Consider the following 26935-nt stretch of genomic DNA (forward strand, 5'->3'; position numbering starts at 1 on the left):
TGTCATGAATTACGCTGGAAGAACCCAATTGCAGGCAGCCGTGGTGAGGTTTTAACAAAAAGGGTTTATTTACAGATAACAAAACAAAAACCCACAATGAGGAGACAAAACACTATAACAAAGAGAGATTTCAAACGATAAACAAAAAACTTCCCACAAGGGGCAAAACGAGAACTACAAATCATAAACAAAACCAAACTTACAAAACAGGCAAGGTAGGGCATGAAAACGAGAACTACACGAACGAACAGCAAACAGGAAACAGGAAACAGGAAACAATGAACCGACACAGGACTAGGAATACACAGGGTTTATAAAGGGGAAAACAAACGAGGGATGATAACACAGGGAGGGTGACGGGCAGGTGACAGGGATCAAACACTAAGGAGAAGCTAACGAGGTAAAGAGAGGGCGGGGCTAGAAGACGAGACGCCGGAGAGAACGTATATTATTGTCAAAAGGACAATAATATGTTTCTCTCCACACATAACCAAAGGCTTTGTCATGACTCTGCTACAGGACCAAGGAAAACATGACTAAATGAAGCAGAGCCATGACAATTATGCACGAGTGTGTTGTCAAATTATTGAAACGACACAATGGCAAGAAACTCAAGTGCCTCTGTCAGCTGCTCACCACAGTAGGAAAAGAAATGGATGTCGGAGAAGCAAAGGTAAGCACAGGATCACTTCAGGTTTATGTATTTGCTGAGATTTGTGAGCTTTGCCAGCATGTTGTTGTGTTAAAATGACCAATATCTATTCTTTATAGTCTACAATGGATGCGTACTTCAACCAGTTGAAGAAATTGCTGAAGGAGAGGAAAGGTTCTCAGCGGATCCACTGTTTGCGGTTCCCTTTCTGTCGGTCTCTCGACGTTGTGTCGAACCGACAGATGGGGTTTCACTTGAGAACCATCTTCTGACTAATTTTGAAAAGGCGAATGAAATTGGTGAATGAAATTTGCATGCCGGACTCCACCCCGGATATCCAGGTATAAAAGGGAGACGGCGTGCTGCATTCATTCACCTTTTGTTCTTCGGAGCCTTCGCATCTGATGACAAGACTCACTCAGACGTGGTGCAGTGGATTGTCCGTCGGCAGTGACTTCCCCTGGACGTCTCGGCAGTTCCAGAGGTGTTTGTTTTCTAAAAAAGCAAATTTCTCCAGCGTGGCATGTCCCGCTGTTCTCATGGGTGCCACACTCTCATAGAGGAGGGGGACGGAAACGACGTCTGCCTCAAGTTCTTCGGCACGCTGAGGCAACGTTCGTGGATACGTCCTGCCCGCACTGCGGGTGGATGACGATCCAGACGTTGCGGTCAAGAGTGGCTGTGTTCTTATGGACCCAGGCACCACCTCGTCTGCTTCCCGTCCCATGATAGCAGCAGCTTCGGCCCTGCCGTCCGCCACAGCGAGCAGCGAGGGTGATATGGGGACTATCGTGAGCGCTAATCCATCAGACACAGGCTCGCGGACCGTTCGCCCCCCATCTCGCTCATCTGACCATTCCCCAAGAGACGGTTCCGTCTTGTTCCTCAGCCACGTATTCGGAAACAGTGCGTGATGAAGATGAGAGGTCGAAGGCAGCATCGGAGGGCGACCCACTGGCGTCCAACCCCATCGATTCCCTGGAGCTCCCTCCCTCGGGAGGTCAAGCCCAGGAAGATGCTGACATCAAGGTCACAGCCATGCTGTCCCGGGCCGCCGCGAGCATTGGGCGCCGCACCGCCTTCCCCAGTGCACCACACCGCCTTCCCCAGCGCTCACGGGTGGACACTTGGTGCCTCGGGTCTGAGCGCGACTCCAAGCCGCGCTAGGCCCCGGTACCATTTTTTCCCGGAAGTGCATGAGGCTTAGTATTAGTGTTGTGCGTATTAGATGTTTTTGCTATGACAGCTGAACTTCAAGGAGGAATTTAAACAGGCGCATCATTTAAAACATACATTCATAACATAGTGCAGCGCTTCGTATAACGATTGGCTCATAATCATAATGAATGAAGTACGCGGGGCTGATTTAAACACATATGAGCAGCTCTCGTGATACCATAAGCGAATTGGTCTGCGCACCACGCGCGTGAAGTTAAACACACCTTATTAACCTCAAACCGAACATTACGATGGATTCTATTGTGCTGAGAACGATCGCTTTGTTTATGTTTTCTTAAAAGCAGTCACAGTGTGATAGCGTGCTCGGGTGCAGATGGTAATGTACAGTGTGAGCGCAGGTCAGCGGCAGAGTGGGGACAATCGCGCTCTGGCATGTTTCAGGGCACGCTTGAGATACAGGCTCTCCAATGCTTTAGTTTGTTCGTCTGTTAACTTATCAGAGATGCAGAACACCACACTACAACTTTTCGGTATTGCACCAGGCACAGTCATCGTGATCATTACAAAGAGCTAAGGCCAAGCGGCGCCTGACAAAGTCTACACACGTTCGTTCGAATAAACGGATATGACGTTTTTGTGGGCGTTCCCAGTAATGCAGACGCGCATCCACACCCACTGATTAACATGTAATTTGCATGACTTGGAACAAGAAAAAGAAAACGAAAATGAAAAGGAAAATGAAATAAAAGAGAGGAGAAAATAAAATGAAAATCAAGCTTTACATTTTAATTTGAATTGTGTCAGTATTATTGCGTGAACATTAATAAAAACCTTTGTAAAAAATGTTTTTGCAATTTCTTTTTCACATTTGCCTTATCATTTTCATATTGGCAGTCTTGCCTCGAGATCTTAGTGAAAATGAAATGTAAAATCACCAATTGCATTTTCTTTTTCAATTTGACAGGGACAACGCATTGTCAGTGTAAAAATGAAAATAAAATAATTTCATTTTATTTTTCATTTTGGCACATATTGTGCGCGCAGTTGTGTATAATGAAATTGCTAATTGGTTTTCATTTTCATTTTCATCATTTAATTTATTTATTTAAATTTGGCAGGATTTGCCTCCCATACAAAAAGGCTTGTAATTGCATCAACATCACTTTCTCTTAGATTTTGGACATAAAAGGTAAATTAGAAATAGGTCTAAAATGAGATAAGATGGATGTATCCAAGTTTGGTTTCTTTAAAATTGGAGTGATCGTTGCATGCTTTAAACCATCAGGAACCATTCCCGTACTCAAACTCAGATTAATAAAGACATTTTATGATACCATTAGATTAGAAACTTTAGCTAATCTTGTCACGACGTGGAAGAACCCAAATGCAGTCAGGCAGAGGTGAAGGGTTAACAGAGAAGTTTATTAAATAATAAAACAAACCAAAAACCCACGAGGGGGTGTAACACACAAACACTATAAACAAAAGACTTATCAAAGGGCAAAGAAAAACTTCCCGCTATGGGGCAAAACAGAAATTAAAGCAAAACTAACATAACTCACTTAAGATACAAACGTAGGGAGAGACAAGGCAAAGACACGAAAGCACAAAGCAACACAAGCACAGGAACACGAGCACGAACATCCACATGAAATCCACCAACCCAAGACAAAGAAACAAGAGGATATATATAGGAAAGACAAACGAGGGATAATTAACACAGGGCAGGTGTGGGACATTAGACATGAGAGGAAAGCAATACAAGAAACGAGAGGGACGGGGCTAATGACAAGACATGAGAAAACACATGAGATGACAAAAAACAAACATCTCATGGCTTTCTCACAAATAACCTAAGGCTTTGCCATGGCTCTGCTACAGGACCAAGAAAAACATGACTAAGGAAGCAGAGCCATGACAAATCTGAACAAATTTGACATGACCGAACCTAACTATATAATAAAATATTTATACAAATATCTATAGTTTTGTTGGTGGTTTTGATTATTATTAAGATATTAAATTGTACAAACAATTCTTAATAACATTAATAACTAAAAACTTAATTAAAGGGAAAATCTATATTAAAATTCTGTCATCATTTACTCACCATCTTGTCATTTCCAATCTGTATGACTTTCTTCTGCAGAACACAAAAGAACAACGACGGTACCGATTCACTTCTGTTGTACGGACACAATACCAATGCAAGTCAATGGGTACCGTCGTTGCTCGGTTACCAACATTCTTCAAAATATCTTCTTTTGTGTTCCCCATAAGAAAGAAAGACAAGCTCATTCACTGACACGGGTCCCGGGTGAGGTGTTGGTGTATAGAAATAAGTGACTCTGCACCTGTGTTCTGACATTTGTTCTATCTACTCAGATTGGGCTAACTCCCATACAAAACATAAAACCAACCCTACCCACAACCCAAACCCTACACCTAAAGTCAGTGTGAGGGTACAATCTAGTGGTAGCATAAAATGTCAACACCGGTGCAGAGTCAGTAACAGTTTTGTATGCGAGCATTAAAGACTTGAATAAAATCTTCATCTTCACAATAAAATCTGTTACTTTGTTTACTCAATGTTTTGTATCCTGTTTGTTTTTGTTATTTTTTGCCAAAAGGAGTTGCACTTGAATTTCGTTTGTACAGCTGTGAAATGACAATATACTGTAGCCATTCAGATTCAGCTAATTCCATTTAAAAAATGATTTTGGTGGGTTGTGAGATTGTACATATGTAGTCCTAAATGTAAAAGCAAATGTAAATATAAATGTTTTGCTTTTTTGCTTTTTTGCTTGAAATGTTATGAACAGCAGCTACGCTAATTTTTCGCTGTCTGCTTTCTGTTTCTACCTCGGGACGGTCTCCCCGAGTTATAAAGAGAGTGCAGCACCAGTTTGGATTCAACCTCTCACGAAGATTTGAGATGACCCAATATCTTTGAAGAGATGATGCCAACCACTCTGAGGACTTGGGGTGCAAGATTTTAATCTACATAAATTTTACATATATTTTAATCATTATGATGACACTTTGTTATCATTGCTTGTTTGCTAATTTTGCATGGCCATGTGTTTACATGTTGTTAACCATCTGCCCTGCTGTTTTAACTGGTGAAACAGGCTCCAAAGCAACATCAATACATCTCAGCCTAACATTCCAAAAAGAAGAGGATCATTCGTTTTTATCCTTCTTTAAAACTGACGCTGTCTTCAATGTGTTCTTTCAAAGACAGTGCTTTGTTAAAATATTCATGTCTCCAATCATCTCTTGTGTTTTTAATTTCAAAACTACAAATGGAAGCTTTGGTGAAAGAGAAAAACTTGCACTTATGTTTTATGATGCAGGACGTCATAGTTCTGAGAGTTGTGTGATTTCAGTATTAAATTTGTTCTCCTCTCTTTTTAGAATGTTTGGGTGCCACAGAGGGCAATTTTGCGTCCCAAGACCGTCACCCAGAAACATGATGAGGCTATGATGAAGGAGGTGTAACAGAGGAAGGTCAGACGTTCGCTGTTTGAGGAGAACTTGTCGTACTTGTAGTAACACGGCAAAATGGCAAATGAAATTTTTATGTGTCCTTGGATCCTATTCGTAAAGTACTTGTATTCTGTTTTTAAAGGACTCGGATCTCAAAATGTACATACCGTGAGGTAAATTGTAAAATCTGAACTGTGAATAATCCGTGTTTTGTATAGAAGTTGCATCTTCTCAATGTATGTGTAAACTACTTTTATAGTAGACTTTGATCTAACTGAAGAGTGTGTCTGTTATGGCTTGACAGTGTGTCCTAATCTCATACATGTAATGTTATTTCTGTGGCTGATTGAATTTTATGTTATAGTCTCTTTAGTTTATTTATATGGGTGTGAGTGCGTGCATACATGTGTGTGTATTTTTATTTGTTCTGCACTGGGAATGTAGTATAAGCCCACCCCTTTATTTACAGTAGCCTATGTGTGTGTTTCATCTGGATTGTGTCAATTTGTTTATTTTTATTTGAAAAATAAAAGATTTGCTTTGAATTACAGTCTACCTCAATCATTTCATATGGGTTGCCACTTTTTTGCCCCAACAGAAGATTCGTTTTTTTTTCAACCACTAAGACTCGAATCAAGTCCAACTTTTTTGTTTGTGTTTATTTGCCAAACTTAGAAAAAGCAATCAAGTCTCATACTGGTCAGGGAAGCCATTTTTATTAAAACAAGAAAAATGATTTATCCACAACAGAGGATTAATATGTGTATAATGGTAGGACTATGTTCAATGGCTGTTCAACTTCTGCTTCTAAACCCAAACCAGTTGTTCTTGATATCCACCAGGAGGAGCCATTTACAAAAAGCACATCTATACTTTGAACAGTGCTTCCCAAACTGTGGGCCCCCCGGTGGGCTCATGCGCTATTGCAGGCCTATGGGCTAAATCTAGATTTTAAAAATAAACTAAAACAAAAAACATTACAAAAACATAGTTGTGTATATAATTAATTTTAATGAAACTGTTTATGTAGATTTATAAAGGTAGATCACTTTATTTACACGTTCAAAAGTTGTCAAATAAAAATCTGTTGTTGAGATCAATGTTAAATGTTGAAATTTGCACTTATGGACAATAATCACAAACCTGTGTTCTAAATTTTAGGTGTAAGACAACAGTCATAAACAAATTCACAAAAACACAAAAACACATCGACAGCCACCAATATAAAGTGCATATTTGCACTTTTTATTCTTAAATTCAGTTTCGCTGTGAAACCACAACTAACATACAACCTCTGAAATGTGTCACTGCAGTTTCAAATCTTCGCGCCTGTGTTTCTTATTTTGCGATAGTAACAAAATTAACTTGCACTTCTAAACACAGACGTGAGAAAAAAAGACCGGCCTTAAATGACGTCACTCACACAGAGCCCAACCGCCGGTTGACACTTCCACCACCTTGAGCTGTGATCGTGTCTCAATACCTTGTGAGCCAGACAGCGTTTATGGATGCTATTACTCAGCTGAGCTAACTCGGAAGGCATCAGAGATGCTGTCTAGATAGGCCGCTTATAAGCATTTCAAACACAGCCGCTGAAAGCAGCGCTACAACCGCTTACAAGCAACATTCATCTGCTCCGGCAAACCATCTGACATCGCAGGTTATTCGCTCTGAAAAACAGCAAATCAGCCATTTTAGCCCCGTGCGTGTTTCTATGCAAAACGAACAAAGCCTTCATGTGGAACAAAAGCAAAAGGCAGATAGTTTTAGACAATAATAAAAACCCTGCTCTTTTATTTTCGCGAGTTGCCTGTTTTCGCGCTGAATTCTAGCATGTGCCACATGTGACGGTGGTAGGAATGTGGAACATGGGATCACAACAACCCATCACCAACAGGTAAGTGTTTTCTTATTATATTTCTATATTACATTTTGTACTAGCCTACTACATACGGCCTGGGATTATTATTGTTTTTCTTTTTAACGCAATTTTGTGTTTATGTGTATGTATTCTGTTGGAAAGAAGCCACAGATTGGAAATGTATTTTTGACCTTTTCAGTGTCATTGAATGTTCACTTGTTGTATAATGAGGTCTGTAATGTTCTAAATACTGGACCGCGATTTTCTATACACTTTTGGCTTGACATCTTTGACAAAAAGCAACATTGATTGTCCATTTGGATCCAGGTTTGAGTGAGCGTCATTTTAGTTATGTATTGATCATAGAGAAAATGCACTTGCATCGTATAAATGTCAGTTTAAAGGAGTGCGTCCACGTTACTCATGTAACACGAGTAATTTTTTCATCCAGATAAAACTGGAAACTAAAAACTTTAAGTATGTTACTTTTGGCTGTAGTGCTTACTTTTCAAGTATAATTTGACTTCATGTAAACGTGCACTATGTAGGTGTTGTTGTTTAGTTTACATGGCTGTTAATTTAAAGAGGGATGAGTGGTTCTTCAACATTGTTTAACAGTGTTAAACAATGTAGAAGAACCACTCATCCCTCTTTACAAATGCTTACACTGTATTAACCATCCTTAGACTTTAACAAAACACACTTATAGTGATTTAGTCATTTTTTATTATCATTTTCTTTTAACCTGCACCATGACACATTTTGCTATTATCTATGAGTGATCTAGACAATTGCTAATCTATTTGAAGCATTCTTTGCTTTCTTAAAGCGGCAGTCCGTAGGATTGGCCTCTTTGTCGCCATCTCAGTTTGTAATTGCTACTGCAGGTGATGTGCGGAGATATTTCTTTGCGTGAAACAGGCTCCAAAGCAACATCAATACATCTCAGCCTAACATTCCAAAAAGTAGAGGATCATTCGTTTTTATCCTTCTTTAAAACTGACGCTGTCTTCAATGTGTTCTTTCAAAGACAGTGCTTTGTTAAAATATTCATGTCTCCAATCATCTCTTGTGTTTTTAATTTCAAAACTACAAATGGAAGTTTTGGTGAAAGAGAAAAACTTGCACTTATGTTTTATGATGCAGGACGTCATAGTTCTGAGAGTTGTGTGATTTCAGTATTAAATTTGTTCTCCTCTCTTTTTAGAATGTTTGGGTGCCACAGAGGGCAATTTTGCGTCCCAAGACCGTCACCCAGAAACATGATGAGGCTATGATGAAGGAGGTGTAACAGAGGAAGGTCAGACGTTCGCTGTTTGAGGAGAACTTGTCGTACTTGTAGTAACTGGATAAAGTTAAAATGGCAAATGAAATTTTTATGTGTCCTTGGATCCTATTCGTAAAGTACTTGTATTCTGTTTTTAAAGGACTCGGATCTCAAAATGTACATACCGTGAGGTAAATTGTAAAATCTGAACTGTGAATAATCCGTGTTTTGTATAGAAGTTGCATCTTCTCAATGTATGTGTAAACTACTTTTATAGTAGACTTTGATCTAAGACTGGACACAGGACTGGACACAAGACTGGACACAAGACTGGACACAAGACTGGATGCCGGCTGCACCGGACTGGACGCCGGCTGCACCGGACTGGACACTGGACAGGACATCGGCAGCACCACCGGACTGGACGCCGGCTGCACCGGCTTGGACGCTCCTCCGCTGCGCCTCTCCCTCCTTCTCCGCACCACCGGATCCATAGCCGACCTTGGCAAATCCGTGGGGACCGGAGGGAGTTCCGCAGCGAAGGAATCAGCCGACGTCATCCCCGGATCCCCTCCCTCCCGCTCGCTACCGGCGCCACCAGAGTGAACGGGGACCGTGGAACTCAAGCCAGAGGGTACCGAGTCCCCCCGGGCAGCGGCAGTCAGGTCGAGGCCCTCCGGCGTGATCGACCGCGAGGTGGAAGTCCCACGTGGAACCCCACCCCCGGGATCGTCCCGGTTGGCCACGAACCTGACCATTGCCGCAAACCCTAGGGGACCCAGCAGCGTCTTCTCAGACGGGGTGAGGCGCTGAGTGAGGCAGCAGTTGAAGATCGTCTTCAACTCTGCCTCGTTGAACTCAGTCGTCTCAGCCACCGCCGAGAATGCCCCGGCGAACTCCCGATTCCCGTAGTTCCCCTGGCGAAAACCTAGCAGCAAGCGGGCTAGAGCGGACCGTGAGGACGACGCCGTGCCGTCCATCTTGCTGCCCACTGGGTTCTGAACTGGTTGGTTGATTCTGTCACGACGGTGCGTGGAAGAACCCAAATGCAGGCAGGCAGAGGTGAAGGGTTAACAGAGAAGTTTATTAAATAATAAAACAAACCAAAAACCCACGAGGGGGTGTAACACACAAACACTATAAACAAAAGACTTATCAAAGGGCAAAGAAAAACTTCCCGCTATGGGGCAAAACAGAAATTAAAGCAAAACTAACATAACTCACTTAAGATACAAACGTAGGGAGAGACAAGGCAAAGACACGAGAGCACAAAGCAACACGAGCACAGGAACACGAACACGAGCACGAACATCCACATGTAATCCACCAACCCAAGACAAAGAAACAAGAGGGTATATATAGGAAAGACAAACGAGGGATAATTAACACAGGGCAGGTGTGGGACATTAGACATGAGAGGAAAGCAATACAAGAAACGAGAGGGACGGGGCTAATGACAAGACATGAGAAAACACATGAGATGACAAAAAACAAACATCTCATGGCTTTCTCACAAATAACCTAAGGCTTTGCCATGGCTCTGCTACAGGACCAAGAAAAACATGACTAAGGAAGCAGAGCCATGACAAATCTGAACAAATTTGACATGACCGAACCTAACTATATAATAAAATATTTATACAAATATCTATAGTTTTGTTGGTGGTTTTGATTATTATTAAGATATTAAATTGTACAAACAATTCTTAATAACATTAATAACTAAAAACTTAATTAAAGGGAAAATCTATATTAAAATTCTGTCATCATTTACTCACCATCTTGTCATTTCCAATCTGTATGACTTTCTTCTGCAGAACACAAAAGAACAACGACGGTACCGATTCACTTCTGTTGTACGGACACAATACCAATGCAAGTCAATGGGTACCGTCGTTGCTCGGTTACCAACATTCTTCAAAATATCTTCTTTTGTGTTCCCCATAAGAAAGAAAGACAAGCTCATTCACTGACACGGGTCCCGGGTGAGGTGTTGGTGTATAGAAATAAGTGACTCTGCACCTGTGTTCTGACATTTGTTCTATCTACTCAGATTGGGCTAACTCCCATACAAAACATAAAACCAACCCTACCCACAACCCAAACCCTACACCTAAAGTCAGTGTGAGGGTACAATCTAGTGGTAGCATAAAATGTCAACACCGGTGCAGAGTCAGTAACAGTTTTGTATGCGAGCATTAAAGACTTGAATAAAATCTTCATCTTCACAATAAAATCTGTTACTTTGTTTACTCAATGTTTTGTATCCTGTTTGTTTTTGTTATTTTTTGCCAAAAGGAGTTGCACTTGAATTTCGTTTGTACAGCTGTGAAATGACAATATACTGTAGCCATTCAGATTCAGCTAATTCCATTTAAAAAATGATTTTGGTGGGTTGTGAGATTGTACATATGTAGTCCTAAATGTAAAAGCAAATGTAAATATAAATGTTTTGCTTTTTTGCTTTTTTGCTTGAAATGTTATGAACAGCAGCTACGCTAATTTTTCGCTGTCTGCTTTCTGTTTCTACCTCGGGACGGTCTCCCCGAGTTATAAAGAGAGTGCAGCACCAGTTTGGATTCAACCTCTCACGAAGATTTGAGATGACCCAATATCTTTGAAGAGATGATGCCAACCACTCTGAGGACTTGGGGTGCAAGATTTTAATCTACATAAATTTTACATATATTTTAATCATTATGATGACACTTTGTTATCATTGCTTGTTTGCTAATTTTGCATGGCCATGTGTTTACATGTTGTTAACCATCTGCCCTGCTGTTTTAACTGGTGAAACAGGCTCCAAAGCAACATCAATACATCTCAGCCTAACATTCCAAAAAGAAGAGGATCATTCGTTTTTATCCTTCTTTAAAACTGACGCTGTCTTCAATGTGTTCTTTCAAAGACAGTGCTTTGTTAAAATATTCATGTCTCCAATCATCTCTTGTGTTTTTAATTTCAAAACTACAAATGGAAGCTTTGGTGAAAGAGAAAAACTTGCACTTATGTTTTATGATGCAGGACGTCATAGTTCTGAGAGTTGTGTGATTTCAGTATTAAATTTGTTCTCCTCTCTTTTTAGAATGTTTGGGTGCCACAGAGGGCAATTTTGCGTCCCAAGACCGTCACCCAGAAACATGATGAGGCTATGATGAAGGAGGTGTAACAGAGGAAGGTCAGACGTTCGCTGTTTGAGGAGAACTTGTCGTACTTGTAGTAACACGGCAAAATGGCAAATGAAATTTTTATGTGTCCTTGGATCCTATTCGTAAAGTACTTGTATTCTGTTTTTAAAGGACTCGGATCTCAAAATGTACATACCGTGAGGTAAATTGTAAAATCTGAACTGTGAATAATCCGTGTTTTGTATAGAAGTTGCATCTTCTCAATGTATGTGTAAACTACTTTTATAGTAGACTTTGATCTAACTGAAGAGTGTGTCTGTTATGGCTTGACAGTGTGTCCTAATCTCATACATGTAATGTTATTTCTGTGGCTGATTGAATTTTATGTTATAGTCTCTTTAGTTTATTTATATGGGTGTGAGTGCGTGCATACATGTGTGTGTATTTTTATTTGTTCTGCACTGGGAATGTAGTATAAGCCCACCCCTTTATTTACAGTAGCCTATGTGTGTGTTTCATCTGGATTGTGTCAATTTGTTTATTTTTATTTGAAAAATAAAAGATTTGCTTTGAATTACAGTCTACCTCAATCATTTCATATGGGTTGCCACTTTTTTGCCCCAACAGAAGATTCGTTTTTTTTTCAACCACTAAGACTCGAATCAAGTCCAACTTTTTTGTTTGTGTTTATTTGCCAAACTTAGAAAAAGCAATCAAGTCTCATACTGGTCAGGGAAGCCATTTTTATTAAAACAAGAAAAATGATTTATCCACAACAGAGGATTAATATGTGTATAATGGTAGGACTATGTTCAATGGCTGTTCAACTTCTGCTTCTAAACCCAAACCAGTTGTTCTTGATATCCACCAGGAGGAGCCATTTACAAAAAGCACATCTATACTTTGAACAGTGCTTCCCAAACTGTGGGCCCCCCGGTGGGCTCATGCGCTATTGCAGGCCTATGGGCTAAATCTAGATTTTAAAAATAAACTAAAACAAAAAACATTACAAAAACATAGTTGTGTATATAATTAATTTTAATGAAACTGTTTATGTAGATTTATAAAGGTAGATCACTTTATTTACACGTTCAAAAGTTGTCAAATAAAAATCTGTTGTTGAGATCAATGTTAAATGTTGAAATTTGCACTTATGGACAATAATCACAAACCTGTGTTCTAAATTTTAGGTGTAAGACAACAGTCATAAACAAATTCACAAAAACACAAAAACACATCGACAGCCACCAATATAAAGTGCATATTTGCACTTTTTATTCTTAAATTCAGTTTCGCTGTGAAACCACAACTAACATACAACCTCTGAAATGTGTCACTGCAGTTTCAAATCTTCGCGCCTGTGTTTCTTATTTTGCGATAGTAACAAAATTAACTTGCACTTCTAAACACAGACGTGAGAAAAAAAGACCGGCCTTAAATGACGTCACTCACACAGAGCCCAACCGCCGGTTGACACTTCCACCACCTTGAGCTGTGATCGTGTCTCAATACCTTGTGAGCCAGACAGCGTTTATGGATGCTATTACTCAGCTGAGCTAACTCGGAAGGCATCAGAGATGCTGTCTAGATAGGCCGCTTATAAGCATTTCAAACACAGCCGCTGAAAGCAGCGCTACAACCGCTTACAAGCAACATTCATCTGCTCCGGCAAACCATCTGACATCGCAGGTTATTCGCTCTGAAAAACAGCAAATCAGCCATTTTAGCCCCGTGCGTGTTTCTATGCAAAACGAACAAAGCCTTCATGTGGAACAAAAGCAAAAGGCAGATAGTTTTAGACAATAATAAAAACCCTGCTCTTTTATTTTCGCGAGTTGCCTGTTTTCGCGCTGAATTCTAGCATGTGCCACATGTGACGGTGGTAGGAATGTGGAACATGGGATCACAACAACCCATCACCAACAGGTAAGTGTTTTCTTATTATATTTCTATATTACATTTTGTACTAGCCTACTACATACGGCCTGGGATTATTATTGTTTTTCTTTTTAACGCAATTTTGTGTTTATGTGTATGTATTCTGTTGGAAAGAAGCCACAGATTGGAAATGTATTTTTGACCTTTTCAGTGTCATTGAATGTTCACTTGTTGTATAATGAGGTCTGTAATGTTCTAAATACTGGACCGCGATTTTCTATACACTTTTGGCTTGACATCTTTGACAAAAAGCAACATTGATTGTCCATTTGGATCCAGGTTTGAGTGAGCGTCATTTTAGTTATGTATTGATCATAGAGAAAATGCACTTGCATCGTATAAATGTCAGTTTAAAGGAGTGCGTCCACGTTACTCATGTAACACGAGTAATTTTTTCATCCAGATAAAACTGGAAACTAAAAACTTTAAGTATGTTACTTTTGGCTGTAGTGCTTACTTTTCAAGTATAATTTGACTTCATGTAAACGTGCACTATGTAGGTGTTGTTGTTTAGTTTACATGGCTGTTAATTTAAAGAGGGATGAGTGGTTCTTCAACATTGTTTAACAGTGTTAAACAATGTAGAAGAACCACTCATCCCTCTTTACAAATGCTTACACTGTATTAACCATCCTTAGACTTTAACAAAACACACTTATAGTGATTTAGTCATTTTTTATTATCATTTTCTTTTAACCTGCACCATGACACATTTTGCTATTATCTATGAGTGATCTAGACAATTGCTAATCTATTTGAAGCATTCTTTGCTTTCTTAAAGCGGCAGTCCGTAGGATTGGCCTCTTTGTCGCCATCTCAGTTTGTAATTGCTACTGCAGGTGATGTGCGGAGATATTTCTTTGCGTGAGTTGTGATTCAGCACTGCTCAACTGCGCGGATGAGTCTGATGTTTTGAGTCGTGGCCTGTGACGGTGCAGCGGTGAGAATCTTCACTGTACACCAGTAGCGCATAATAAACACAGATAACATGGCAGATGATATAACACGAAACAAATAAGAACATAAACAGACACAAATAGCGCAAATGGAGGCTGTGTTGAAGTGTTTTGATATTATTTCGGGTGCTTATTTCATTTTGTTATTTCTCATGGAAACTCCCGTAACACAAACCGGACAGAAGATCCCCGACAGAAGATCCCCGAACGCGGGTCTCAAATGCTGACAGGCACGGTCATAAATCATTGTACATCATACAACTATATATACTATACGCAAAGCCTTGCCATCATCGTAAATTTGAGTAAAATCACAGGCTTCACTTGTCCGTTCTAATGAAATACAGATGTGGGGAGGTAACGTTAATTTCTAAATCACACGAGGTCCCCAGATAATACTAATCCCGGGCGAATAGGGCTTAAATTACATTTATCATAATGAACATAAAGAGAGAAAGAACAACCGATGAAACTGTACCCGTCTATATTAACACAACAAGTGCGCTACGGTTTTTGTGTTATCTATTGAAATATAAAACATTTGTCTTACCTGTTCAGAAGAAATAAAGCGATGTCTGCATCCGTTTACAATCCTTTCAGATCACGGAGTTCCCGCCACCTTTGAAATGCCTTGCCAATATTAATTTTCGCACGAGTCCGATCACATTCCCTGTTTCTTTGCAAACCGTCTTCAGTTCATTCTTTCTTGTTTTTCACAAATGATGAATCCCAGATGTCAACACTGCTTGCCGTTTAAAAGTAAAAGTACTAAACGCCGCCATAAATAATACTAAACGTTGTATGAAATCCTACCCAACAGTTGTGAGTACACGCTACAAATCGCCTGTCACTCGCAGCATACACGCGCTGGCTAGCAGCCGGATCCTCTTCGTTCTGTGTACGAATGTGACGAAATGATGCACAGACGAAAGACACCATATAAGGATCTCCGGAAAAGTCGACCCGACAGGGCAAATTACAAACCATTATTACAAGCTTTCCGTGGTGAATCCAGCAAAGGTAGTGACACAAACACCGTTCTTTCATGTACTTGCTCAATAATTGGTTTTAGCTCATTTTTACTCCAAAAAACTTGCGGACTGCCGCTTTAAGAAATGTTACTAGTGAGTAAACGTGAAATATGATTTGACAAAAGTCCGGAATGCTAATATGAAGATTATATATATTTTCCTTTTATACAAATGCAATTATTTGTAATTATTTATAACTTATAGCATTATGCAAGGCCCTCATTATGAGTGATTGCTCAGTGTTAAAGTGATACTTCACCCAAAAATGAAAATTCTGTCATCATTTACTCACATTTGAGTTGTTCTAAATTCTGATAAACACAGAGAAAGATATTTGGAATAATGCTTATAACCAAACAGATCTCAACACCCATTGACTCCCATAGTAGGAAAAAAAACAATGGTAGTCAAAAGTTCCCCAGAATTGTTTGCTGTCCTACATTCTTCAAAATGTCGTCTTTTGTGTTCAACAGAACACAGGGCTGCGGTCTCTATATTTTTTTGCGGCGGAGGTCCAGACAATACTTTTTAAAAATAAATAATGTTAAATCAATCAATCTAATGTTTTATCAGGCCATTTACTTTATATTCTGATAGTCACAGTCTGTATGAAACATAGAAGGTCTGGTAACTGAGAAAATTTGTTGTAGTCTCTGGTGCTGAAGTGAAGTCCCAGTGATCTATTTTAATATTAAAAAAAACTACTGACAACAAAATGTAACAACTGAAATAAATATATCATGAGCAGGAGTACTTACAAAGTTTCTAACAACCTTTCCATGCCATTCATACTAGAACTGATTCTAAATATTCTTTCCAATTAAAACATGATTCACAGTGAAATTCTCTTAACATGCTGATTATTTATGCTATTAATATCATAAATGCTATATGTAGATACAAGACGTTATGTTTTATAATCGGTCACAAACCTATATAGCAAACAGTAAACTGACTGACAGCTAAAAATACTTTATTACTGCTGCATTTTTGTTTACGTAAGCGTTACAGAAAAAGTGTCCATTTATTTACCTGCTCTTTGTGTCTGCAGGGTTTATATGCGACATGTCTTTGGCGGGAGAAGCAGCGCTCACGGAGCAGAAAGGGTTAAAAGGAAGCGCTTTTGGCACTAAATAAAGATATTAGAGGATATAGCGACAAAATATAATCAACATAAATGTCCCTGAGTGCGCGTAATGTGTACATCTCAGTTATGTAGACGCGCGCCGCTGCTCAATTTAAACCAAAGAAATAGTCTGATTTTTTTAATGGTTCATTGTGTCTTGCGGTCCGGATGGAACGAAGGATAAACTGGGTGAAAACCAGTCATCCGGTGGTAACTGGACTGTTCCTTGTCAGGGGCTTGAAGCAACATATTTTCCCACACGCGCTCTCTGTCCGCTGGTGAAAGTGTTCTTACCTGTGTATGTGCGCGCGAGCTTCGGGTCGGAACTCGATACAGAGAGCAGAGGAGAATTGTAAAGGCGCGACTAGGGATGTAACGATTCACTCAGCTCACGATGCGATGCGACTCACGATTCTGATCTCACGATGCGATTTATTCACGGTTTACTCACGATTTATTTTTACAAAATGAGTTGAAACAAATTAGAAATGAACAACTTCCCTTGCATTATTTCTTAAATGCTTCACGTTTCTTTGTATAATAAAATTATGTTTTATTTCAAATAACAAAACTAAACTGCAATTTTATAACAAATTAATAATAGAAAAAGTCTCTTTAATATAAACAAACTAATACTGTGCTTTTCTTGGATTTTTTTGCATTTAAGAAATATCAGCATGTCCACATTTAGGTTTGCAGTGAACATGGCGGCCCCTGCTGTTCAAAAAATGTATTGCGATTAAGTTCACACATCAACCGATTTGAATAGTCACACATTATAATCAATTTTCAACCGGTTCGCGGTGAATCGTTACATCCCTAGCGAGCACGTAGAAACAGAAATGACGTGCCGCCATGTAAATAAGATTAATAACATAATGCTATTTAGTTTGTTTAGTACGAGAACAAGGTATAGACATGTTATATAGGAAAGGTAACCTTAAATGACTTCTCTTGTGATCTAACGCTACATAAAAAATTAAATTAACTTGACCTTCAAGGGGGCTGGAGGTGCCGTTGGAGAGGCGGGGCGCCCCCCTAAGGTAATGGTAGGGGAAACACTGATCTTTCTCTGTGTTCATCAGAACAAAGAAATTGATACACATTTGGAACAACTCGAAGGTGAGTAAATGCTGACAGAATTTTCATTTTTGGGTAAAGTATCCCTTTAAATCTCACCAACAGGTCACATCTCTCTTACACTGCGCTTTTATTTTAACAGCACATCTACCTTAAGTTGCCATGGCAGCGTTCAGATCTGTGAATTTAGTTCTATAGTGGTAATGATACATTTTCATTTGATTAATTTGTAAAAGTGTGACACGGCTCTCCGCTTTCAAACAATAAAGCCCTCGAAGAGAGAAACTGTCCAGCATGTACCCAGCATTGTGCTCGGTGAAAAAGCTCACCAAGGATTTTTTGTTCACAGCTGAAGATATCCATGAGTCACCATATTTTGGTGCATGGTAACAAGCTGTCATGGCAACTGTAGCACAGAGTCTGGAACGAATAACCTGGTTATTTGGACCGAGACGCTAAAATTTCATTTCATAATCCCCGTGGAAATGCACTAGACACTGTAACCATGTAAGTGATTTAGAAAGAATATGCTAGGGATTCAAAGTCAGTGTCGAGGGTGCGGAAAGCATCATGCTTCTGTTGTCAGAGAGCTTAAATGGAAAGGCCGCATCGACCCGGTGGCCTCTTAAGCACTGCCGTGTTGTCAGATACAATGTTTCTTGCTTCCCAGCTTGGAATCATCTTGGGAGATGAAAGATGGATGCTTAAGGAGGATCGGAGCCTGCCAGCTAACATCATAAACTCACCATGGACCAGGGCTTCAGTTTCAGCACGCTGGTGAGTGGCATTGTGGGAGGAGGGGGTGGGGGGGTTGCAGCTGATGTTACTTTGAAGGGGTTGTAGGGATGGATTGGCTCCTCTGACTCATTTCCATTAGCATTCCCACTGCAGCTGCTCTGTCATTCAGATCCTAGAGCGAGAGGGAGAGAAGCAACGGATGTACCCCCACACAAACACATACACACATGCTACACGTCCCCAATTCATGAATGCACCATCAAACACTGTCTTATTATTCCGGCCACCCAAAACCTTCAAGTTTGGCTCTCCACCAATATTCGCAGCTTTTTGTGCGCGTACTGTTGAAAAGTCAAGCAAGCTGTCATGTCACCAAATGTAACAGCTCCGCAGGCCCTTATTGAAGTCCATCGGTGTCCTGGTACATGCCGATAAGACGCCTACTCTTTTCGGTGACCCTAAAAAAACAGAGGCTCTGTGTAGCGATTAGTATGGGAGCGGGAAGCTAACGCTGCGTGGGTGCTGGCGGGTGTTCCGGTGCGCTCAAGCTGGGCGATGAACAGAGCTTATGTTGTGTTTATCTGAGGCCTCCGATATTAAGAACAAACATTCTGTGCTCTGCTTTGCAGAAGAAGCTAGCGGCCGAGCCGGACCACACTGATGTCACTCTTCCGGCGGTCGAGCGCGTTCGGGCCCTCAGCAAGATGGGCTATAACATCGAAATAAATGAAGACATCACACCACGGCGCTACTTCCGGTCGGGTGTGGAGATGGAGCGGATGGCAGCTGTTTATCTGGAGGAGGGCAGTCTGGAGAACGCCTTTGTCCTCTACAACAAGTTCATCACGTACTGTCTTTTCAGCATATTATTAGTTTGCATACACACTGCCGGTCAAATTTTGGACACATTTAATTGAATTTTTTAAGGTCTTAAAGGGATGGTTTACCCCAAAATTTTAATTCTTCTGCAGAACACAAAAGAAGATATATTGAAGAATGTTGTTAACCAAAGAACATTGGAGCCCATTGACTTCCATTGTATGAAGAGAAAACCACCAAGACATTTCTCTAAATATCGTCTTTTGTGTTCCACAGAAGAAAGTAAGTCATACAGGTTTTGAGGATAAATAAATGACAGAATTAGCATTTTTTGCTGAGCTTTCACTTTAAAGACCTTTAGATATTTTTATTAATTTCTATTTAAAACATTTCTATACAAAACCATTTTATCACTACATGTTATAATAATACCTATACTTAGTTTATATTATAGTAACTCATAGTTTTCATGATCTTTCTGTAATCTCAAATGTGGACAATTGCATTATAAAAAATGGTGTGCTCAAACATTTGACTTGTAGTGTACATCTACAGTCTCTGAATCATAATATTTCAGACCTACAATCCAATAAGTTTGTTACTTGTCCTGTGTTTTTCTGTTTCACATATTTACAGTTTATTTGTTGAGAAGCTCCCCTGTCACAGGGACTATCAGCAGTGCAATGTACCTGAAAAGCAAGTGATAATGAAGGTAAGATATTTAGTTCACAGTACTGTAAATCTGATCTGTTACCTTGGCTAGAGGACATGTAGGGCTCCCAGCTGCTTATGTGATGCGTTTGCCTTGTGTGGGCACATGTTCTGCTTTCATTTCATCATAGTGATGTGAAACCAACATGTGTGAAGTCCAAAGAGTCTTTCTGGTCAATGTATGTATCAGATTTATGATTAAACTAGTTTTGATTGGAACTAGCTTGTTTGTTCTTCCTGGTCACTTGACATATTAAAAGGATAGTTCACCCAGAAAATTGTTTTATTATCTTTACTTATGTCATTCCGAACCTGTATGATTTTATGATTATGATCTTTTAGTGTTGCCAAATTAGCAGTTTCCAGATAGTTTTGAACAGCTGGCTGGATTCCAAAATCGGGCAACCCTGCTTTCTTCTGTGAAACACAAAAGAAGATATTTTGAGAAATGTCACAGTGGTTTGTGTCCATACAGTGGATGTCAATTGGGGCTGATGTTGTTTGGTTAACAACATTCTTCAAAATATCTTCTTTTGTTGTGTTAAAGAACGTAAGTTATACAGATTTGGAAAGACATGAGGGTGAATAAATGAAGGATTTTTGTTTTTGAGCGAGCTATTCCTTTGTTTTAGCTAAGAGACCGACAATTGTTTTCTTTATACATAATGATATTTTATTATTAAGGGGATAGTTCGCCTTAAGTCAATGGGGACCAGCGTTCTTTTGTTACCAACATTTTTCAAAATATCTTCTTTATTGTTTTTCAGAAGAAAGAAAATCACACAGGTTTAAAATGACAACAGGGTGATTAAATGATGACAGAATTTTCATTTTGAAGGTGAACTGTCCCTTTAACTTCTTTTGAAGCATTATGGATATTTATTTAAATACATTTTTATTTGCATAGCGCTCCATAATGTAAATTGATACTAAGCAGCTTAACAGGAAATTTTTAATTTTTTTTACTATTCAAAATGCCAAAAAAAGTCAGGAATTTCTGACATTCATTTGAAAATCTCAGTGGGTGGTTTAATGTTTGAGGAGTGAGTTGATATCCCTGAATGCAAAATATGAGTAATTCGCTTAAGTGTCTTTTCTCCCAGCGGCCTTTAGAAATCATTCAGTTTCCCCTGAGAGCATTGAGTAGCATCAGGTATTGATTTGGCACTCGGTGTAACACAACCCCTAATGTTTGCCCCATTATCCTCTCATTGTGTTCAGAAATTACAGGAAGTGGCTTTTCCACGCAAGGATCATTTGAAGAGACTTCTCCATGAGAAATACAACAAAGAACACAGCGAATATCTGAAAAGTCAGGTACATGTGCTCAAACGTCTGTATTACTGTACTGACTTTATTTTGGTTTCAGACTCTAGATAAGAACAAATATTTTCAAAAATTCAGCTAATTTAATACTGATTTTCATGAACTGTATTTATGGGCAGAGCCAAGCCAAGGCAGCTGAGATGTGTGGAGATCGGCTACAGAAGATGTCTCTGTTGGAGGAGGAGAGGCAGCGCGTGGCGCATCTCAGGAAGATGCAAATCGAGTCCGAACAGTTCCGCTATTTTGAGGACCAGTTGCGTAGACAAGAGCTGACTGTTCACAAAGAGGAGGCTGTCCCCAAAGTGCCTGAACAAACCGACGGGTCCTGCTTATCCCAGACCCCGAAAAACCATGTGCGCCTTGACCCCAATCGTAATAAACCAGCGCTCCCTATCCCTAAACCGGCAGCCACTTTAGCTGCTGTTCAAAGTGAGCATCATCGCATTGTTTTTTTGGTTTATTAGGGTTTGCTAAAATTCTTATTGGTCAGTTTCAGCATTCATTAGTCAAATATTTGTTTCATTTTATGACCACATATACCAAAATATATATATATACATACAGTTATTTGGAAAGTGCTGCGCAATAAAATGATCTTTCCTCAACCGGCTTTTATCCCAGAATAAAACCGTTCAGGGTGAGGGTTCGCAGGGGTACTGTTAACCCTGTCAGGGTTTATTTGGTTAAATGACAGTATGCCTGAACCTCATCTCTAATTTGTATTATTAGTCATACTAATATATTCCTGTGTGGTTCTAGATCAGCGTGTGGACGGCCTGAGGCGGGTTGTAATCCCACGAGACCTGACATACAGGTTTCTTCTGCTGGCTGACAGTAACACTGCCAGAGGGGTTGAGACATGTGGCGTTCTCTGTGGAAAGCTGGTAAGATCTTACACCATCCTCTGTGCAGGTGTGACATTCTTTTGAATAGAAGGTTTAAGCCCTTTATCCTGGTGTGACTAAGCGAAGTTCCTGATTTTATCATTGTCATCTGATCTTTTTCCGGGAGCGAGTGTTAATGTGGTTGTGGAGTATGATAATTGTTATTCTTTGTATTTGCGTCATCAGTCTTTCACAAACCTATTGTTAAAGAATGCAGGTGTTGCACAATAAGTGTAAATAGTTGATGTGGATGTGAACTATAAAGAGGACTTCCTCATACTTTCACCACACGTGAAATAGTGAAACTAGTATTAGTATCAGTATTGAATGGCAACGGTACGTGATGGGTTAAGTTGTTTTTGAAGTAGGTATTTTTATTTAAATACTACAATGCGATGGATCACAGTTGGAAAAATGTAAACTTGTGGTTGTCTAAAGGTTACATACAGTGTCAGTTTACCACACTTTAGTTGCACGGTTAGTTTGTCCAAAAAAAAAGAAAGTTTATTTTTCTGTGACTCACCCTCTTTCTTCCGTGGAACACAAGAGATGCCTTTCATCTCCTTCAGTTTTCCATGAAAGAATGTCACATGGGCTTAGAACAACACCAGTGAGTACAGTTAATGATGACAAATGAATTTTTTTTTAGGTTTACTTTTAAAGGAATAGTTCGCCCCCAAATTAAAATTCTGTCATCATTTACTCACCCAAAAATGACAATTCTGTCATCATTTACTCACCCTCGAGTTGTTCCAAACCTGTAGAAATGTCTTTGTTTTGCTAAACACAAAGTAAGATATTTAAAAGAATGCTTGTAACAAAACAGTCCTTGGCCACCATGGACTACAATAGTTTGAAAGTTTCTTTGTAAATTTCTTTGTTTTGTTTAACACAAAAGATATTTTGAATAATGTAGGAAAGCAAACGCTTATGAGGCACTTTTGACTATCGTTGTCATTTTTTCTACTTTGGTAGTCAATGGTGGCCAAGAACTGTTTGGTTACAAGCATTCTTACAAATATCGTTCTCTGTGTTCATCAACACGTAGAAATTTATACAGATTTAGAACAACTCGAGGGTGAGTAAATGATGACAGAATTGTCATTTTTGGGTGAACTATCACTTTAACACTGCCTTGGCACAATAAAAAGCATGCATATTGCATTTAGTCTAAATGAACTATAATAACATTTAACATTGTGTTTTTCTCGCAGACGCACAATGAGTTCATGCTTACCCATGTGATTGTCCCCAAACAATCCGCTGGTCCAGACTACTGTGATATGGAGAATGTGGAAGAGCTCTTCAGTTACCAGGACCATCATGACCTCCTGACCTTGGGCTGGATTCATGTGGGTGTTTCTTTTGTCTCTCTGCCTCTCTCCTATTGTCCTATAATAAAAACAAGGCTGTACATTTACTGACTCACACCTCTTGCACTTGGAACAATAAAGCTCTTGATGATGAATTTCCAATGAAACACTGGTTGATGAATGAAATACTAAGGAGTGGCAGGCCATGCACTTCAAAAATAATTCTAAACGAATTCTAACACCGTGTCTATACCGGACGCGACACAAGACATTAGAAACGCATTAGAACCCATTATAGTTTTGTCCGCACTGGAGGCGACGAGACAAACCCATTAAGAACAAGCAGGTTTGTCATGTCGCGTCGCGTCCTGTGTAGACACGGTGAAAGGTATTAAATTAATCTGTTATTTGCAAAATAAAATATAAAAGTCATCGTTCACCCCAAAATAAAAATTCTGTCATGATTTACTCATCCTCATGACTAAACCCTTGTGACTATTTCATTAGTGTAACACAAAAAAAGAAATTCTGAAAATAGGGAAGTTTTCTCTTTTTTTATTTTTTTTTCATGTGATTTCAATGAATGTAAATGAAGGTCACGAAAGAACTATAAAAACACAAACTGACAACTTCGATTCTGGTTTCTTTCTAACACAATGCTTTCACATGACTTCACAATACTCGAATACGTGCCGTTAAATGTCTCATTTTGTTTTCCAGTGAAGAAAAGGCATACAGGTTTGAAACCAAGCGATGACAGAATTTTCAGTTGTTGAGAGAACTGTCTCTTTTAAGTGGCAGCAATCTAAGGATAACCATGGAAACTCATCTTAATAATTTACTGAGCATTTATTTTCACTCTCCAATCCCACTGTTCAATTCACACAGTGAACTATTCGGTGGCCCCATGCGAGTAAGCAAATATTATTCATACATATTGCTTGTTTGCCCCACAGACACACCCGACACAGACGGCCTTTCTCTCCAGCGTGGACCTTCATACTCACAGCTCCTATCAGCTCATGCTACCGGAGGCCATCGCTATTGTTTGCTCACCTAAACACAATGAGTATGATACTCTCAAACCTCCCACACCCTCCATTGTGCTCATAGGAACTCAAGGCTTTTCTATGGACAGCGTTTAAAGCTGGACAGCAGACTGATGCAGATTAATGAATCTGAATTGTTAATGAATAACATACTGAACAAATTCAGAATGATTCAACCAAAACTCACGTCATTGGTTGAGCCAGTGTTGCTTGAATCTGTTTGTATGTTTTAATACTTTTTAGAGAAATTAACCAACGAATCGAATGGCTTGCCTAAATTTCTGAAATCAAACAAGCTTATTTTACACTCTTACTAAAACGTTCACAATTTAACATGTTTATACAGTATATATTGACCATGGTAAATTAATATATTATGGTAAGCATTTAAAGACCATGATTATATTTTTCTTTATAGGCCATAATGTTTTAAAAAACCTGCCTCTCTACACTCATATTTTGATTGTGATTCTGACTGATAGCATTGTTTATTTTAATAGATATTATGAAAATATAGTTACTATGAATTGTTTTAGCCATGATAACCATGTAGTGAAAACGTTTTGACAGTCCTAATTAGCAATGTACCATGGTATTACCATCTGTAGCACAGTATTGTTTTGTTTGAGGGCAGCGTAGTAAGAGAATTATGTCATAGTAATTTGTTTGAAATGGTGGTGTTTTGCTGCTTTAGCACAGGGGTGTTCCGACTCACCAGCGCCGGAATGGGAGAAGTGGCCGGTTGCCGGTTGAAAGGCTTTCATCCCCACTCTAAAGATCCGCCTCTGTTCACTGTAAGCGCCTGTCGATATGAAAATCAGCAGCTTTTGTTCAACGTGTTTTGTTACAACAGAAATGAAACGCATTTTAGAGAAATGAAAAATTGCTGTTTCTGTTCACAGATTTGCAAGCATATTGTGGTGAAGGACTTGAAAACAACAGTGCTGGACCTCAGGTGACAGGAGAAGCGGCGAAATACTTTAGAAAACCATTGAGAAGATCTGTTTACTTGAAGGCTTTTATGTATTTATTTATTTGATGAAAAGGTACTGTGAAATGGAATTACAGATTCTTTGAAGCTGTTGAGATGTTCCAATTGTTTTTTTTGTTTTTTTTTTAGATAATTGTACGCTTTTTGTTTGTGGCCAGGTGTTTTTTAAAGCATTTTATGTCTCTTCTGATCTGATGGCTTTTTCGGTTTGTTGTCCACAAGGTGGCGTCATTTAGCAAGACATACTGTGAGGCTACTGACATGTGGATTGTTTTTCTGGACTTTTTATAAGGAATTTGTGTGGGTGTTTGAGAGTGATTTGCCTTGAATATCCACTGATATCACATGCAGTTCTCACCTTAACACAATATACTCTGAAAAGTTATATTTTTCTTTTTAAATAAACAGAGTTGTTTTTGTTGTTTTATTCCAGGAAAACTATAATTACTTTAGGAGTTGACCTTACTATTATGACATACATTTTTAAATGGTTTAAAATGTTTCATAGTTAATGAAGTATTATGCTGAAGTAATTCTGATCGCAATGTGGTTTTCAGGTCACTCAATACTTGGTAAAAAGACTTGAGACTTTTGTTTTTCCAAACATAAATGAGGCAATATACTTGTGCTGGTTATTGAACAGATTTTCTTTGCCGACTCGAGCCTGCTTTGTAGTGTATTTATACACACTGAAGTTTTGCTTAAAAATAATCAATAGAGTCAAACAAAGCTTTGCCATCAAGCCTTGACTGCTGTAATCTCAGGGTAACATTCCCTTATTTTTAAAACGGAAATCAATTTTTGTCTTCAATCTTATGTTTTCATTTGAGAAAGTTCATTTTCTCACCAGCAGAAATTATACCTTTACTTGTGGAGAGCTAGAGTTCAGAGAGTTTGTTTAATTTGTGTGTTTCTTGTACAATGTGGATGGGATTTTCATCGGATTGTGGCTGTGCCAGTGGTTTCACTGAAATGTGCAGTGCTGTTGTGGCTCTTTGTGCACCGGAGAGGCTTATGTGTCTGGACAAGCATCTCAGCACATTTGTTAATAAAAGCAAACATAAACTAAAACACATTGACAGTAGTGATTCACTTGTTTGATTTCGAGTGAAATGTTATTGAAGGTTTTCCCAGCTGGTGTAATTGTGTTGTGATAAAACATGCCTTTATGATTAAGAAGGATGATTCATCATGGATTATTCATTGTTTTCACATTCGTCTTGATATCAAGCGTCTAATGTTTTCTTATTGTGTAAAGTTCCCATAATTGTTGAATTTCCACAATGTGATTCATTCTTAACCAATTTTTGAGCTGAGCAGAAGTACAGAATCGTCCATTTACAAAAGAAAGTCCAATTTTGACAAGTTTTAGAAGCCTGTACATCTGAATTGTAAAA

The 26935-nt window shown here is 39.2% G+C and overlaps 1 protein-coding gene across 1 annotated transcript; it reads left to right on the plus strand.

Moving 5' to 3' along the window:
• The first annotated feature begins 13049 nt into the window (after positions 1-13049).
• On the plus strand, positions 13050-26609 carry stambpl1 (STAM binding protein-like 1). The gene is made up of 11 exons (XM_057358633.1): positions 13050-13502; positions 18378-18484; positions 19075-19292; positions 19901-19976; positions 21197-21292; positions 21421-21730; positions 22061-22185; positions 23400-23537; positions 24455-24567; positions 25242-25341; positions 25450-26609. The coding sequence occupies exons 2-11, from the start codon at positions 18455-18457 to the stop codon at positions 25504-25506; spliced, it is 1263 nt and encodes a 420-aa protein (XP_057214616.1). The 5' UTR covers positions 13050-13502; positions 18378-18454; the 3' UTR covers positions 25507-26609.
• Positions 26610-26935: the final 326 nt, after the last annotated feature.

This window comes from Triplophysa rosa, linkage group LG18 (genome assembly GCF_024868665.1).
Source record: "Triplophysa rosa linkage group LG18, Trosa_1v2, whole genome shotgun sequence".
NCBI classification, from domain to species: Eukaryota; Metazoa; Chordata; class Actinopteri; order Cypriniformes; family Nemacheilidae; genus Triplophysa; species Triplophysa rosa.

Coding starts and splice junctions, on each gene's coding strand:
- stambpl1 (XM_057358633.1), top strand. CDS start 18,455: ATGGACCAGGGCTTCAGTTTCAGCACGCTG. Junction 18,485..19,074: donor GCTTCAGTTTCAGCACGCTG/GTGAGTGGCATT, acceptor TCTGCTTTGCAG/AAGAAGCTAGCGGCCGAGCC. Junction 21,293..21,420: donor GCGAATATCTGAAAAGTCAG/GTACATGTGCTC, acceptor ATTTATGGGCAG/AGCCAAGCCAAGGCAGCTGA.